Source organism: Psittacula echo (genome assembly GCF_963264785.1).
Source record: "Psittacula echo genome assembly, chromosome: 1".
Classification (NCBI taxonomy): Eukaryota; Metazoa; Chordata; class Aves; order Psittaciformes; family Psittacidae; genus Psittacula; species Psittacula echo.
The window spans coordinates 41,697,167-41,710,891 of NC_137735.1; the positions used below are offsets into that span (position 1 = coordinate 41,697,167).

At 39.5% G+C, this 13,725-nt stretch overlaps 1 protein-coding gene across 6 annotated transcripts in view; it reads right to left on the bottom strand.

Moving 5' to 3' along the window:
- CLCN3 (chloride voltage-gated channel 3) overlaps nucleotides 1-13,725 on the bottom strand; it is a 63,434-nt gene that overhangs the window by 8,825 nt on the left and 40,884 nt on the right. For all 6 annotated transcript variants that reach the window (XM_080639001.1, XM_080639000.1, XM_080638998.1 and 3 more), the window contains 7 exons: nucleotides 11,882-12,069; nucleotides 11,133-11,255; nucleotides 9,618-9,824; nucleotides 7,525-7,605; nucleotides 5,955-6,500; nucleotides 2,050-2,236; nucleotides 319-717 (listed from right to left, as the gene is read on the bottom strand). In XM_080639001.1, the coding sequence (XP_080495127.1) occupies nucleotides 319-717; nucleotides 2,050-2,236; nucleotides 5,955-6,500; nucleotides 7,525-7,605; nucleotides 9,618-9,824; nucleotides 11,133-11,255; nucleotides 11,882-12,069 (1,731 nt within the window). The remainder of the gene's footprint in view (nucleotides 1-318; nucleotides 718-2,049; nucleotides 2,237-5,954; nucleotides 6,501-7,524; nucleotides 7,606-9,617; nucleotides 9,825-11,132; nucleotides 11,256-11,881; nucleotides 12,070-13,725) is intronic.

Sequence of the window (13,725 nt, forward strand, 5' to 3'; positions counted from 1 at the left end):
TGATCTTTAAGGCGCCTTCCAACCCAAACCAGCCTGTGATTCATTCTGTGAAAAGCCTCAAAACCAACAAAAATACTGGACTAGATGATGTTTTGGCCTACTTCAATATGGTGTGGTTTTATGACAAAGAGATTAGTATTTTCTCCACTTCAAAGCTTGCTATTGAAGACAGTCATATACCTCCATAAAGAAACAGCCAGATTTTGCAGGGTATCTGAACCTGAAGTAAGTCTAGTAACATACAAAGTAAATTGCATTTTAAGCTATAAAATCATTTAAATTGGTATATATAATCATGCAAGACTGTTAGATAATTACCTATTGCAATAGTTAAATCTCTTCTTAGCGCAAAGCCCACTAGTCTCTGCGATTCTTTTGACATAATAACAGGAAAACCATTATAGCTGGTTTCGTTGATCAAGTTTTCTATGTCTTCCACTGTCATATTATCCTGCGTCAGAACTGCTAAAGGTGGGTCACTTCTCCGAGGTCGCATAACGTCAGCAGCCAGTGTTGTGTGAGTAAATTCTTCCTTTGCATCCAAGAAAGGATATCCATTCAGTCGGATGTGCGCCTCATATATGCCTTCCCTACCAAAGGCATCTCCTACCCACTTACTGGTCATGACTGCAGCCATTAGGGGCACAATATATTCCAGCCCTCCTGTTAGCTCAAAGACAATAACTACCAGGGACACAGTCATCCTTGTCACACCACCTGCAACAAAAAAATGGTAAATGGTAGCCAGTAACATTCTGGTATCAGATAATGATGAATTCAGAATTTCCTGCCTTCCCATTGAGAAGTACAAATGTAACTTTGCCGTTAAAGATCATCTGACAAGCATCATTCTGTATAATACAAACAAAAGCAGACAGGAAAAGTGAACAAAAAGCTGTTAGAAGTAAAAAAAAGAGCTTTAGGGAAAATTCCTGGAAACTGAGAGAATTAAAGGATTCAAAAAATATGTGCAATTATTTCATGTAAATTAAGAATAAAACTGTATTTCTCCACACCACACCTAGGTTAAAAATACTGTGAAATTCAAGGAAATCCAGTAAGGTGAGAATATGGTAAAATAATGAAACGAATGCAGGGAAGTCACAGGTAGCAATTCAACAGCTATGTTGTCCAAAGGATTAGGATCTTAATGCTGTTGTTGAATCATAAAAGCTAAAGAGAATTCTGAGCTGATGAAAAGAAATGTCTTTGACAATGAGAGAAGGAAGGGATTGTATTTCTCTTTTGCTGGTATTCGAGATGTTTTTTCTGCCAAGGTTTCTCATGCCATATCTTCATTTAGGGAAAGAATATGTTGTTTCTTTCAATGCATTCAAAAGTGATTCAAGTTGAACTATTAAAAAAACAAACAACTTCTCAAAAAACTGCATTTGTACCACTAGTTTACTTCATCACTCAAATGCATTTTACCTTGAAAGGTCTTCCTTTCATAGAATCTGTACTAACAGATTTTAAGCTTCATTTCTAAAGCAATGAAGTTATAAGCGAGGACAAGAGAAGGCCTTCAAAAAACCTGTCCTAGTTTAGGTGCCCAACTTCAGCTTCTTTCCATGAAGCTGATTTTCAACAGTTTGTAAATCAAAAAAACCCCTCAAGCTGGACTCCCCGAACCATCAGAAACCTCTGACAGTTTTGGTTTTTTTGCACATCGTGTAGGTGCAGCAGCTGATCATGAACCTCCTTGTAATAATTTCAACAGTACCTGACTTTGCAAATCATCTACTTCATACATTTCACAAAACTGGTTTTTCAGACTGGTGTGGTAATGACACCTCTCGATACCAAAGACAGAAAGCAAACACTGCTGTTTAAATGCTTCTCTTATCAATTTAAATTTCACATGTTATTCCTCAGATCACAAGGATCTGACAGTCTCATGTAGAGATGTGAATGTATTATTCTGAAAAGACAGAAGTCCATATAAAACAGTGTTCCAAAACTGCACACGTTTATATCTCCTTTCCTTTCTTAACCACTATTTTGGCAACGTACAAGAAATCAGATACTTATTTGTTACATTTTATTTACCTAAGCATGCAGCAGCACCAACCATGGCATAAAGACCAGGCGTAATACAGTCAGCTCCAACTTCACACCACTCCTTGAAAATGAACCAGTCATGGTGGTAGTAAGCCAGCTGCTCCACTGCAATTCCTACAATCCTTCCTGCTATTGCTCCAATTGCCATGCTAGGTATGAACAACCCAGACGGAACCTGTAACAAAACCAGAATTACTGCTGTCGTGCTATGGTAACATACCTGATGCATCGTTTTACAAGCTTGGTGTTTTTCCAAGAGATGCTCAAACTGTCAGATTAGAACCACCTAAATTGATCTTGCAAGGTTTGTAGAACTTGCAACTATTGATATCTCTGATCAATTTCTGGCCTATGGAAGACTAGCATTTAGAAGACACATCAGATATCTCTTACCCATCAACTAACGTGGAAAATAACTTAAAATAACAGACTGCAACATCTTCTAAAACAGCAACATGTAAGAAACACAATGATATTGTTCTATCAGTTACAGAATGACAGAATGGCTGTGGTTGGGCCTGACCACTTCAAATTGTCCATCTCTGCTCAACCTGGATCAACTATAGCAGGCTGCCTGGGACTGCAGGTAGTCAGGCTTTGTGTATCTCCAAGGATGGAGACTCCACAAGTTCTCTGGACAGCCTACTCCAGTGTTCAACCACTCTCACAGTAAACAAGTATCTTCTTATGCATGCAGTTACATGGAACAGCAATGTGGACTGAAAAGTTAAATAAAGCCAGTTTAAACACAAATCCTGCTTAATGAACATTCTATCATACATTTGTGTTAAGACATACTGTCCTGGGTTCAGCAGTAGCAGTCAGTTTTTCTCCTTCTTAGTAGCTGTTGCAGCACTGTGTTTTTGACTTTTGGCCTGGGAACAAAGCTGATAACAGCGATGTTTAGACTGACCAAGGACTTTGTGAGTCTCATGCTCTGCCAGGGAGGAGGGGGGGCCGGGAGGAAGCGGGGACAGGACACCTGACCCAGGCTAGCCAAAGAGGTATTCCATACCACAGCACGTCATGCCCGGGGATGTAACTGGGAGCTACCCGGAACGGCACATCCTCTTTCTGTCGGGCTCTCTTTTCCGGCGGGCGGTATTGTATTTTCTTCCCTTGTTATTTCTCTTATCATTATTATTATTGGTGGCAGCAGTAGTGATTTGTGTTATACCTTAGTTACTGGACTGTTCTTATCTCAACCCATGGGAGTTACATTCTTTCGATTCTCCTCCCCATCCCTCTGGGGGGTGGGGGGGGAAGTAGACTGCGTGGTTCTAATTTACAGCCGGGGCTTAAACCACGACAGTTCTTTTTGGCGCCCAACGTGGGGCACGAAGGGTTGAGATAACGACAGATCTGACCGGAGTGTGTCTAATCGTATTTGTGATAAGCATTCAGTGTTTTGGATTGATAGTCACTCGTCACAATGCTGATTTATTGGCTCTCAAAGTTGTTGGTTTTGATCTCACAGTCTCAATATGCCGTAGGTTACTTAGAGCCGGTATTTGCTGTGTTGGTGTTTTTCAAGTGTGGGGCTTGGGCTAAGGTTGTTGTCTCGTTGTATTTTATGGTAATGACTTGTAATACAATAGAAGGATTGATCATGAAACTGATCTGGCTTGTGTTCCCAGTGTGGTCACCACCTTTATACTTTGGGAGGTATATAATACAAATGCTTAGCAACTATACATCTTTTTTCTCCTTCCTGGGTGGTCAACCTATGAAGGAGACATTCTTTTACCCTCCCAGTGCCCCTCCCAGACCATTTATGGCATCGTTTGAGAGTTCTGAAGTTTTTGAATGGCCTTTTAATATTGTTGAGACCTGTTTGCTGATTGTGATGGGGATCACCATGTTGGCATGCATACAGAGTGTGTTTTGTCCACAACCATTTTGTCTGATCTCAAGAGTTAAGCAGAGTCGGGTTTGGGCCTTGTCTGGGGTTAGATGACAAAATAGGGGGACCGAGAGATTTTCCCCGAGGCTGGACAGCCATGAGTGGCAGGGTGTGTGGGATGGTATGGGCAAGTACCTAGGTCAGTGGGCCCCTCCAGTGTTTTGGAACTTCACCACCGAACAAGTGCAAAATCCAGAAGAATTAGTAAAACACTTAAATGAGGTGTGCTGTCATCCTGGTCATACCAGAGAGGGACAAATCATGTCAACGTGCTGGGGCTTGGCCTATGCTTACCGGGCCTTGTTCAACACTATCCAGCACCTTCAAAAGGAAAGAAATGTCCCTGGATCTGAGGGCGAAGCAACAGACAGCGCAGCTACTCCAGCTCCGAGCACAGCAGCTACATCAGCCCAGCAACTAGAAGTCTACAGGGCACCAGCGACTGGCCCTGACTTCCCTCCGACCATCATCCCAACAGAGAATGAACTTTGATAGAACCGGACGACTTCTACAGTAAAGGAATGATCAGCATCAGCAGGCAACAATACAACACTGCACACAGCTTCTCCTGCCCTGAAAGACTGTTACAAGAGATGGAGGCCAACATCATGGACCGAATGGACTCAGTAGCTTTATAGGAATTGGTCCGTGCACTAAGATAACAGTGAACTGAGATGAGAGTGAGGGTATATGGAAAATGTGGGATCTGAGCATGACGTGAATGGTATGGAATACGGGGTGGATACTGTCCTGGGTTCAGCAGCAGCAGTCACTTTTTCTCCTTCTTAGTAGCTGTTGCAGCACTGTGTTTTTGACTTTTGGCCTGGGAACAAAGCTGATAACACCGATGTTTAGACTGACCAAGGACTTTGTGAGTCTCATGCTCTGCCAGGGAGGAGGGGGGGCCGGGAGGAAGCAGGGACAGGACACCTGACCCAAACTAGCCAAAGAGGTATTCCATACCACAGCACGTCATGCCCGGGGATGTAACTGGGAGCTACCCGGAAGGGCACGTCCTCCTTTCGGTCGGGCTCTCTTTTCCAGCGGGCGGTATCGTATTCTCTTCCCTTGTTATTTCTCTTATCATTATTATTATTGGTGGCAGCAGTAGTGGTTTGTGTTATACCTGAGTTACTGGACTGTTCTTATCTCAACCCGTGGGAGTTACATTCTTTCGATTCTCCTCCCCATCCCTCTGGGTGGGGGGGGGGGGGGAGTAGACTGCGTGGTTCTAATTTACAGCCGGGGCTTAAACCACGACACATACTGATAATGATGCAGTTGCAAAAGCTACAAAGAGAGCCTGACAAGACAGAAAATGAAGGCATGACACTTGCATGTCATTCAGAAAACTGCCACAGCTTGGAGAAAAGCGGAAGAGAGCTCTAAAATGGATTTATGAAATGAACAGAAAAAAAAAACATGCTGCTTTGCAATGGAGAAGCAATTCCTATTACAGTCACAGGACCAAAGCCTGCTTTCTAGTCATGACATGCAATGCTGGAAAGTAAAGAAACTACCATTTGCTCCCTTGGACAGTCTGCAGTAATGTTACTCATACGATAAATGAGGAGAGAAGATTAAAAAAACAAAACTACAAGTTGATCAAGAGGTACGGTCTTTCCTCCTTCCATGTAAGAGGACTAGGAAACCTGAGTGGTTATGTTTGAACTCAGCTCTCAGACATTTTAGAATCATTCTTATTGCTGAATCGGGCCCATACAAACAGCCATCCATGCACCTCGTTACCATTCCCTATTAAATTTAGCATGTTTCTGTTCAGCTGAGAAAAAGGCTAGCTTGAATTTAATTAAACTTAATACTGTTTTCTACATTACTTGCTTATTAGTCAACAATAAAAAGACCTTTTTAAAAAGAAATACACATAAAGATTTCTATAAACAAAACTACTAACTTTGAGGATGGAAAATGAGAAAGGCAATAATTAAATAATCACAGCAGATGATCCAGCCACTGCATTCACACTTACCTTGATACCAAAGGTGAAGACTGTCATGATTATTTTAAATATGAGTGCTAAACACAACTGCCATATAGCTGAATAGACTCCAGTGCCTGCTGGACGGTCAGGAATATCATCTACTATTTTGCTTGCATTCATATCATTTCTGTAGTCACACAGGGAGGAGGATTCTAACGGCCCACAGTCCGTGAAGAGCTCTTTAATAAGCTCACTGGTGTTTAGCCTTGTATATGGATTAGGAAATGCAATGACAGCCGTTATTGCTGCAACAATAATAACCTCCAGGACGGGATACTTCCCAAATTTTGTAGATTTGCGCCGACGGCACCATGAAATATTTGCTCGGATGAAAAATGCTCCCCAGAGCCCACCAAATACTCCCAGAAGAATAAAAGGAAGCAGTTCAAAAAGGTACCAAGGAGTGTGATATTCCACATAAAAAAGAACTAGGCGGCTATTACCAAAAGGATTGATGGACCTTAAAACAAATGCAGCTACTAAAGCAGCAAAAAATGATCTCCATAAAGTTTTCAGTGGGAAATAGTAACTGACCTGTAAAAGGCAATACATGAGAATTATTAGTGATTCAATTAAAAATACTGGAAAGACCATTTTATGCATGTGTTACAGTACTGCTGCTGACCGTATCTCTTCTGAGCATTCATGAGAACCAGACTATGTACTAGCTGCCCTCTCAAATTTCCTGCTAATGCTGTTTCATCTCCATTCAAGCTACAGTGAAAGGTTTCTGGCAGATGTTATTTTCATGGAGTACGACTAAAACAGAAAAAAATATAATCCTTAAAACAGAACTTGTGATTTCATACTTCAGCCCCACATTGCCTGATTTGAATTTCAAAAGAATTTTCTTCTGGAATTTTTTTTTTGCACCAACTGAACTCCTCAAAACCCCCATATGATACAGCAAAATTTACATGACGGGATATTTTGCTTCCTTTTTTCAAAATACAGATTTTTAGTTTTCTTTAAAAATCCCGATGATCTAAATAACATTCTTGTGTACTTTGAAAACAACTAATGAAAACTAATTTAACACAAAACACTTCTTGGAGAAGAGGGTTTGGTTGCCTTGGCAGTCCGTTTTATGGCATATTTGCTTTTTAATAATTAATGTCATCAATTATCGTTAGTGCCTGAAACTTTGAGAGAAGTTTAAAAACGTTTAAAAACTTGCTTCCCACAACTGTCAAGCAGGTTTCGAAAGCCTCGTGCAAAGTGGAAAAAAAGAAAATAAAGAAAAGCCTGATTTTTTTTAATACACTCCTACAGTGAAAACCAGCTGGATCTCTATCTGTACGTAAACTGTAATTATTAACTGACTCAGCCCTTCTCCAGAAAGAATATAATTGAGAACAAAGCAAAGCTGACATCCATCCAAAGAAAAGAAATGGTATCTTTAGGATTTTGTTGGTAACAAGGCTCTTGACTTTGAAAAGAGAGTGCAAAAATAATTTCCTTACTAAGAAAGACTCTGCAGCTTAAAGGAGTCCAAGATTATTCATGCTAGAAGAGATTTTTTAAAGTATCTATCCTTCAGTGCCACCTCTTGACATACCTCCTCCAGACTGAAAAGGACTCCACCAATTGGGGCACCAAAGGCTACAGATACTCCTGCTGCTGAGGCAGCTGACAACACCTGGAAAACAACAATGGTGAGGGAGCTTTTTACAGTCTGTGAAATGCTTTACACATGAAGACCAGAATCTCATTACAGCTACCAGTTTCTTCTGTATTTCTATCATGGACTCACAGACTTGCTAACAGAAAAGCACCAAGTACATGTATCAGAATGCTCGTAAATTGTGGCCAGTCACCACAGCAGCCACTGACCAGGTAGGAGCCGTAACTAAGCCAAGGACACTGCTCAAAGCCTCCTCAGAATAGCACTCAGAAGAGTCTATACTTCAGTATGAAATTGCTGATATCTCATTTTCAAGAAACTGTAGTAAGCTTTCCCTGGACTAAAACAGGGAATTCCACTGTGTCATAAATTAAACAAGCGGAGCAGAAGAGCAGGTTGGCCAAATAGGGAACTACTTGTGGAGCTCAAGAGGAAAAAGAAATTGTATGATCCCTGAGAGCAAGGTCAGGCTTCACAGGAAGGTTACTGAGCTGTGATTCATACATGCACGAAAAAAGCCCACGGAAGGCCAAAGCTCAATTAGACTTAACAGAATCCCAGAATACAAGGTTGGAAGGGACCTCAAGGATCCAACATTGAAACTGGCCAGTGTTGTGTCAAATAAAAAAAAGGGATTTTTTAAGCACATTAACAGCAAAAGGAGGTTTAAAGAAAACACTAGACCAATACTTGTTGAAGATAGTCATCTGACTAACAGGAATTAGGAAAAAGCATAGGCATTCAATGCAGTTTTTGCCTCAGTCTAATAATACTGATAGACCTTGGGCTGCCCAGTGCCCTGAGCCAGAGGACCACAAGTGCAGGAACAGCAACTTTCTATTTGTGGACACCAAAATTATAAGTGACCAGCAGTATCAGCTGAATGTTCACAAATCCATGGGGCCTAATAGGATTCCTCCCAAGTGCTAAAGGAGCTAGCGGATGTTATGGCAAGACCCCTCTTGATCATCTCCCACAGGTCTAGGGAGTCTGGGCAGGCCCCTGCTGACTGGAAACAAGCCAACGGTATTCCAACCTACAAGAAGGGTGCTGAGGGAAAACCCAGGGAACTACAGACCTGTTAGCCTAACCTCAGTTTCTGGGAAAATTGTGGAGATTATGCTGGGTGCTATCGAAAGGCATTTACAGAATAATGCAATCATCAGGCACAGCCAACATGGGTTCACAAAACGGAAGTCCTTTTTATGATATCACTTTTAACTAAAAGTGATATCACTTTAACTAATGTGCTATCCTTCTATAAGGATCCACACACCTAGTGGATGTAGTGTCTTTTTATTTTAGTATGGCTTGTGATACTGTCCCTCACAGCATCCTTCTGGACAAGTTGTCCAGCTGTGGGATGAGCAGGCTGGATCAGCAGAACTGGCTGAATGGCCAAACCGTTGTAGTGAATGGGGCTACATCTGGCTGGGAAGAAGGGAGAGTGGGGGCAAGGTGGTTTTAGTTTTGTTTTTATTTCTCACTACTCCAGTCTGTTACTAACTGGCAATAAAATTATCCTCCTCGAGTCTAGTCTAATTTGCCTGTGATGGTAATTGGTGAGTGATCTCTGTATCCTTATACTGACCTAAGAACTTTTCATTTTAGTTTCTCCTGCTGTTTTGCTGAGGAGGACCAAGTCTGGTGGGGACCAAGGCCAATCCAGGAGATTCTCACTAACAACAACTGTTGTCACCGACCCTTTTCTAATAATACTTTATTCACAGCTTCAGAAGTTCTCTTCTGTCCTCACAACTGAAGACAGTCATCAATTACCAAACACAGAACCAAGAACAGAAAGAATTTAAGTAAAATCAAATGGTCTCTGAGGTGGAGGAAATGCAAACTTACTCTGACATGGAAACAATTTACCTTGGAGAATGCTAGGGATAATACATTATTCTTAACACAATAAATAACTAAGCCTAAATATTGTCTTATAGAAAAAATACTGTCCTTTAAACAAACCAGTGTAAATGCATAGAAATGCAATACATTCTAGAAATGCTTTTACAAGTACTTACCTCTCTTTTTTTAGCTTCATTTGTGCTGTACTTTGGAAAGAGGTAAGAAAAAATATTCCCACAGCAGCAGGCAACATGTACCAAGGGACCCTCTTTTCCTAAACTCAAACCTGATGCGACAGCCAAGACTAAAGTAATTGTTTTTATCATCAAAGTCCACTTCCCCAAATAACCTCTGATGATGAAGCCACTCAAAATAGTTTTTATCTGGAAGAAATAAAAAATACCATCTGTTATTGTATTCTGAAAATAATTAATTTCATCATGTTAGCTACTTAAGTTCAAAAATAGCCTTTTCAAATGGCTACCTTTATCACACATTAAAACGTATTATATTGCTACATTGAGTCCATCTGGTTGCCAGAGGCTTTCCATTTGCAACTTACTCTAAAACATTGTACAATAATATAAAACATGATTATCAATTACATTTAGTAGAAACTTACTCTGCACTAGCTTCTAAGACTGCATTCACTGGTTTATGACATAAATTACATGCAAGTCAGAAAACTCCCAAAGAATAAACCTGAAAAACTACACTCAAGATCATCTATTGTAGTAATACCACATTTGCACCCATTTTACCCATCTCTGTTTTCTCCTTATGTTTTACCACCTCTACATAAAAATTTACCAGTGGATTCCTTGACATAAGGCTGGAAAAGATCAGGCTTTTTCCAACAGAAAAGATGTACCACTTGCCTGAAGTATTACTTTGCCTAATAGTGTCATATTATTACCCTGGAATATATGCCCAGATACAGGAAATAATATAGTTATCATAGGAAAGGACAACATGTCTATAAATACAATGTACACAAACCACTGGGCAGTAGGGGCTAAAAGCAGAGGTTAGCTAAATTTGGGAACCAATTTAGAATGAAATCTCTTCTGGTATAATGGCATGGAATTATTCCAGGCTTATTCAGAGACAGGATTTGTCCTTCAACTTCTACAATACACATACATAAAGAAGTATCTACAGAATGACTAGAGATTGATCAGACTTTGTTTTTCCCTCCCATTCTCCATATAGTACAGACAGCAATTGTAAAAACAGTAAAGGTTTGAGGATATTACACATTTCACTGTGATTGATGGTGTGATTTGGAGTTAAGGCAATTAAAGGCAGTGCAACAAAAGATGAATTGCTGTACCAAAGGAACCATATTCTGTGAATGAACAACTACTCTCTTATCACTGTCAGGCGGGTAAGGATTGGGGTCAGGTTTGGAAATCACTCTTCAGAAGTACACCCTCTTAAGCTAAATGCATCCTTAAAAAGTAGTCCACCCAGAAGCAAGCAGCAAAATCTACAAACTCAGGAGATTCCCTGAAATTTGGAATATTTTTCTCAACAACAATTAGCACAATTAGATTATTTCAATTTGAATACTTGTACTTCATCAAAGTCACAGGGCGCTCCCTCTTGCCTTCCCTCTGACCCTGTAGGAATTCCCTGCAGGAATTTTCACATCAATATGAAACATCTATAACGTATACATTAGATCTCACCTCAGGTATCCCCGAGCCACAGGCATAGGGAGCAAATACCTTCACCAGAGAAACTGCTAAGAAGGCAAAGCTCAAAGCCCAGAAAATGTACATAATGTAGTTCATTATGTATGAACCCGGACCCTAAAAACAAAAACAAAAAATCAGAATATAAATTTGAGCCCCAAAGTACCCTTGCTGCATGTACACTTACACACACATTTTGAGTGATGGTAATTATTACCAAGCCAAGAGAGAGTTTTGTTTGAAAAGCATAAAGCCATGACACACATCAGCAAAGACTGGGTTATACAAACTAGAAAGTATTCTAACACTGCCTTTAAACAGAAAAAATGAACAGCACAGCTTGGGTTCTATTTATAGCTATTAGCTGCTAAAATTTACTGAACACTGAGTAAATATTCTTTATTTTAAAAAATGTGTGGTAAAAAATAAAACTAATCTATTCTTGGTTATCACACAACTCCACAAATTCATTTTTTTAATGTATAACTATGATCAGGAATAGAAAATCTTGTGTGATTAACAGTTCTATACTATCGTAACTTCCTTATATCTGCAGCACTCCAAGCACCTCTGCAGTGCATGGAATGCATATTTATTACACTATAATCTATTCAAATGCTAAAAAATGGAGCAGACAGTACAACCCAAATCTGTTCAGTACCATTAAGCTTAAGAACACTATTTTCTTTCCATGTTGAGCCAAACTGTTGAGCAAGACCATCAAAGAATGGGTATATACTTACTTCTGCTTGCCCAATTATTAGTTCTGCCCACGTTTTCCACTGTGGACATTTATCTCTCTCTTCAAATGTGGTCTCATTGGAACCCCAACAACACTGTTCGTGGTTAAACCACAAAGCACTAAGGCAAATGCCTTCCTTTAAGTCAGTCATCCAGTCAGCAGCAATGTCAATTAATCCTGCCAATGCCCCTGTCATAGAAACAGTTCTGTATTAATATTCTGGTAAGCAGGAATAACACACAGCTAAAATGAAGAAATGCGCTGAAAGAAATTAACTGACGTAAATTTAAGTTACAGAAAACATAAACAAATAGACATTTAAATATTACTGATTTGCAGGAATATTTGTGATCCGGTAAGATTAGGATTTGCTGATGAATCTATAGCACCTTACGCGTTTCCCGAGTCAAATGCATCTTTTGTTTTTCTTTGATTTTTTCTATGCCAGTTCTCCAATAGTCCACTGAAACTAAGGAGTTAAGAATCAAGAGTACTGATACATTTTTGTGGCAAAAAACACAACAGACTTCCTGACAAAACTAGCTTGCCATGCCTCAGAGAACTCATGAGCTGTGCTGTTTTATGCAGAACAGCATGTGGAGAAAATAATTCTCACCTTACCAACAATAGTTTTAGAACAACATAAACCACCAAAATAAACCCCGATGACATTCATGTGATCCACACAAAAAGACTACTGAATTCTGTAACATGGGGAGGAGAAAAATGAAGCAGACAGTACAACACAAATCCATGTTTAGTGCCCTACCCTTAAGACCACTCTTTCTAATTAATTCTTACTGCAGGTAACAAATAGTATAAATACTAAGCAGTTCCTAAACTCAGAGCTTAAGAAGGATTCTGTATTGTACATGCAGAAAACTTGCTGAAGAGTCCTCAAAGAATAGGTTGTAGTATACTGAAAAACTACTTCTAAAGTCAATATTTTTGTGAACATATACAATTGTTAATTAGTTATAATTAACTATTTTTAATATATTAATCACTACCAGAAATAGCTGTATAGAAACAGCCACAATTTACTTGTGTAGTAGATTGGTAGTAGATTTACTAATTCATATTTGCTAATCTTGACAGACCCTCGGTTTGAGATCCTGGGCCAATTAAAGTCAGAGTCAAACGCAGTATTTCAGTAGGACAAAATTTCATCCGAATTATTTAAAATTACGTAAACATACGATCTTCGCATGACTTAAATCAAGGCTGTACCATTTAAGATTCACTAGACACTAGATTCAACAAAAAGCAAGAAACTGAAAAACCTGTAAATGTTCAGAATTTGCTCTCTTTGTTGCTCAGAAACATAATAAAGTGCTTTAAATATACACAGCAGCTTGGGGGGTAGAAGTACAACACAGCACATTCCCACCCAAATTATCATAAGCAATTTCCAGTAATTACACACTCCCAGTTTGAACATTCAGAGCTATATAAACACACTAAAACTTTGCATATATATTAATTTATATGTGATTTGTGAAAGTGATTATGCATATATCTAAGTAGTAATTATACAGTTACCATGCCTTTTTAACAGCATGGCTATACTCTGCAACTAATCTAGGGACTAATCTGCTAGGGGAAACCAAACAAAACAAAATAGACACACACAACACCCCCTCCCCAAAAAAAAAAAAAATCATAGCTGAAAAAGCATCTAGATCAATTGATACAGTTTCACAAGAAATCCTACAGGAAAACAGCACAATTTAGCGGAAAGGAAAACATCGATCTCAATCACATGAGTAAAGACCTTTGATAAGTAGGTAAAAAGTCAGTAACTCTGAGAAACTCTCACTAAATTCAGTGCCAATTTTGTTTTCC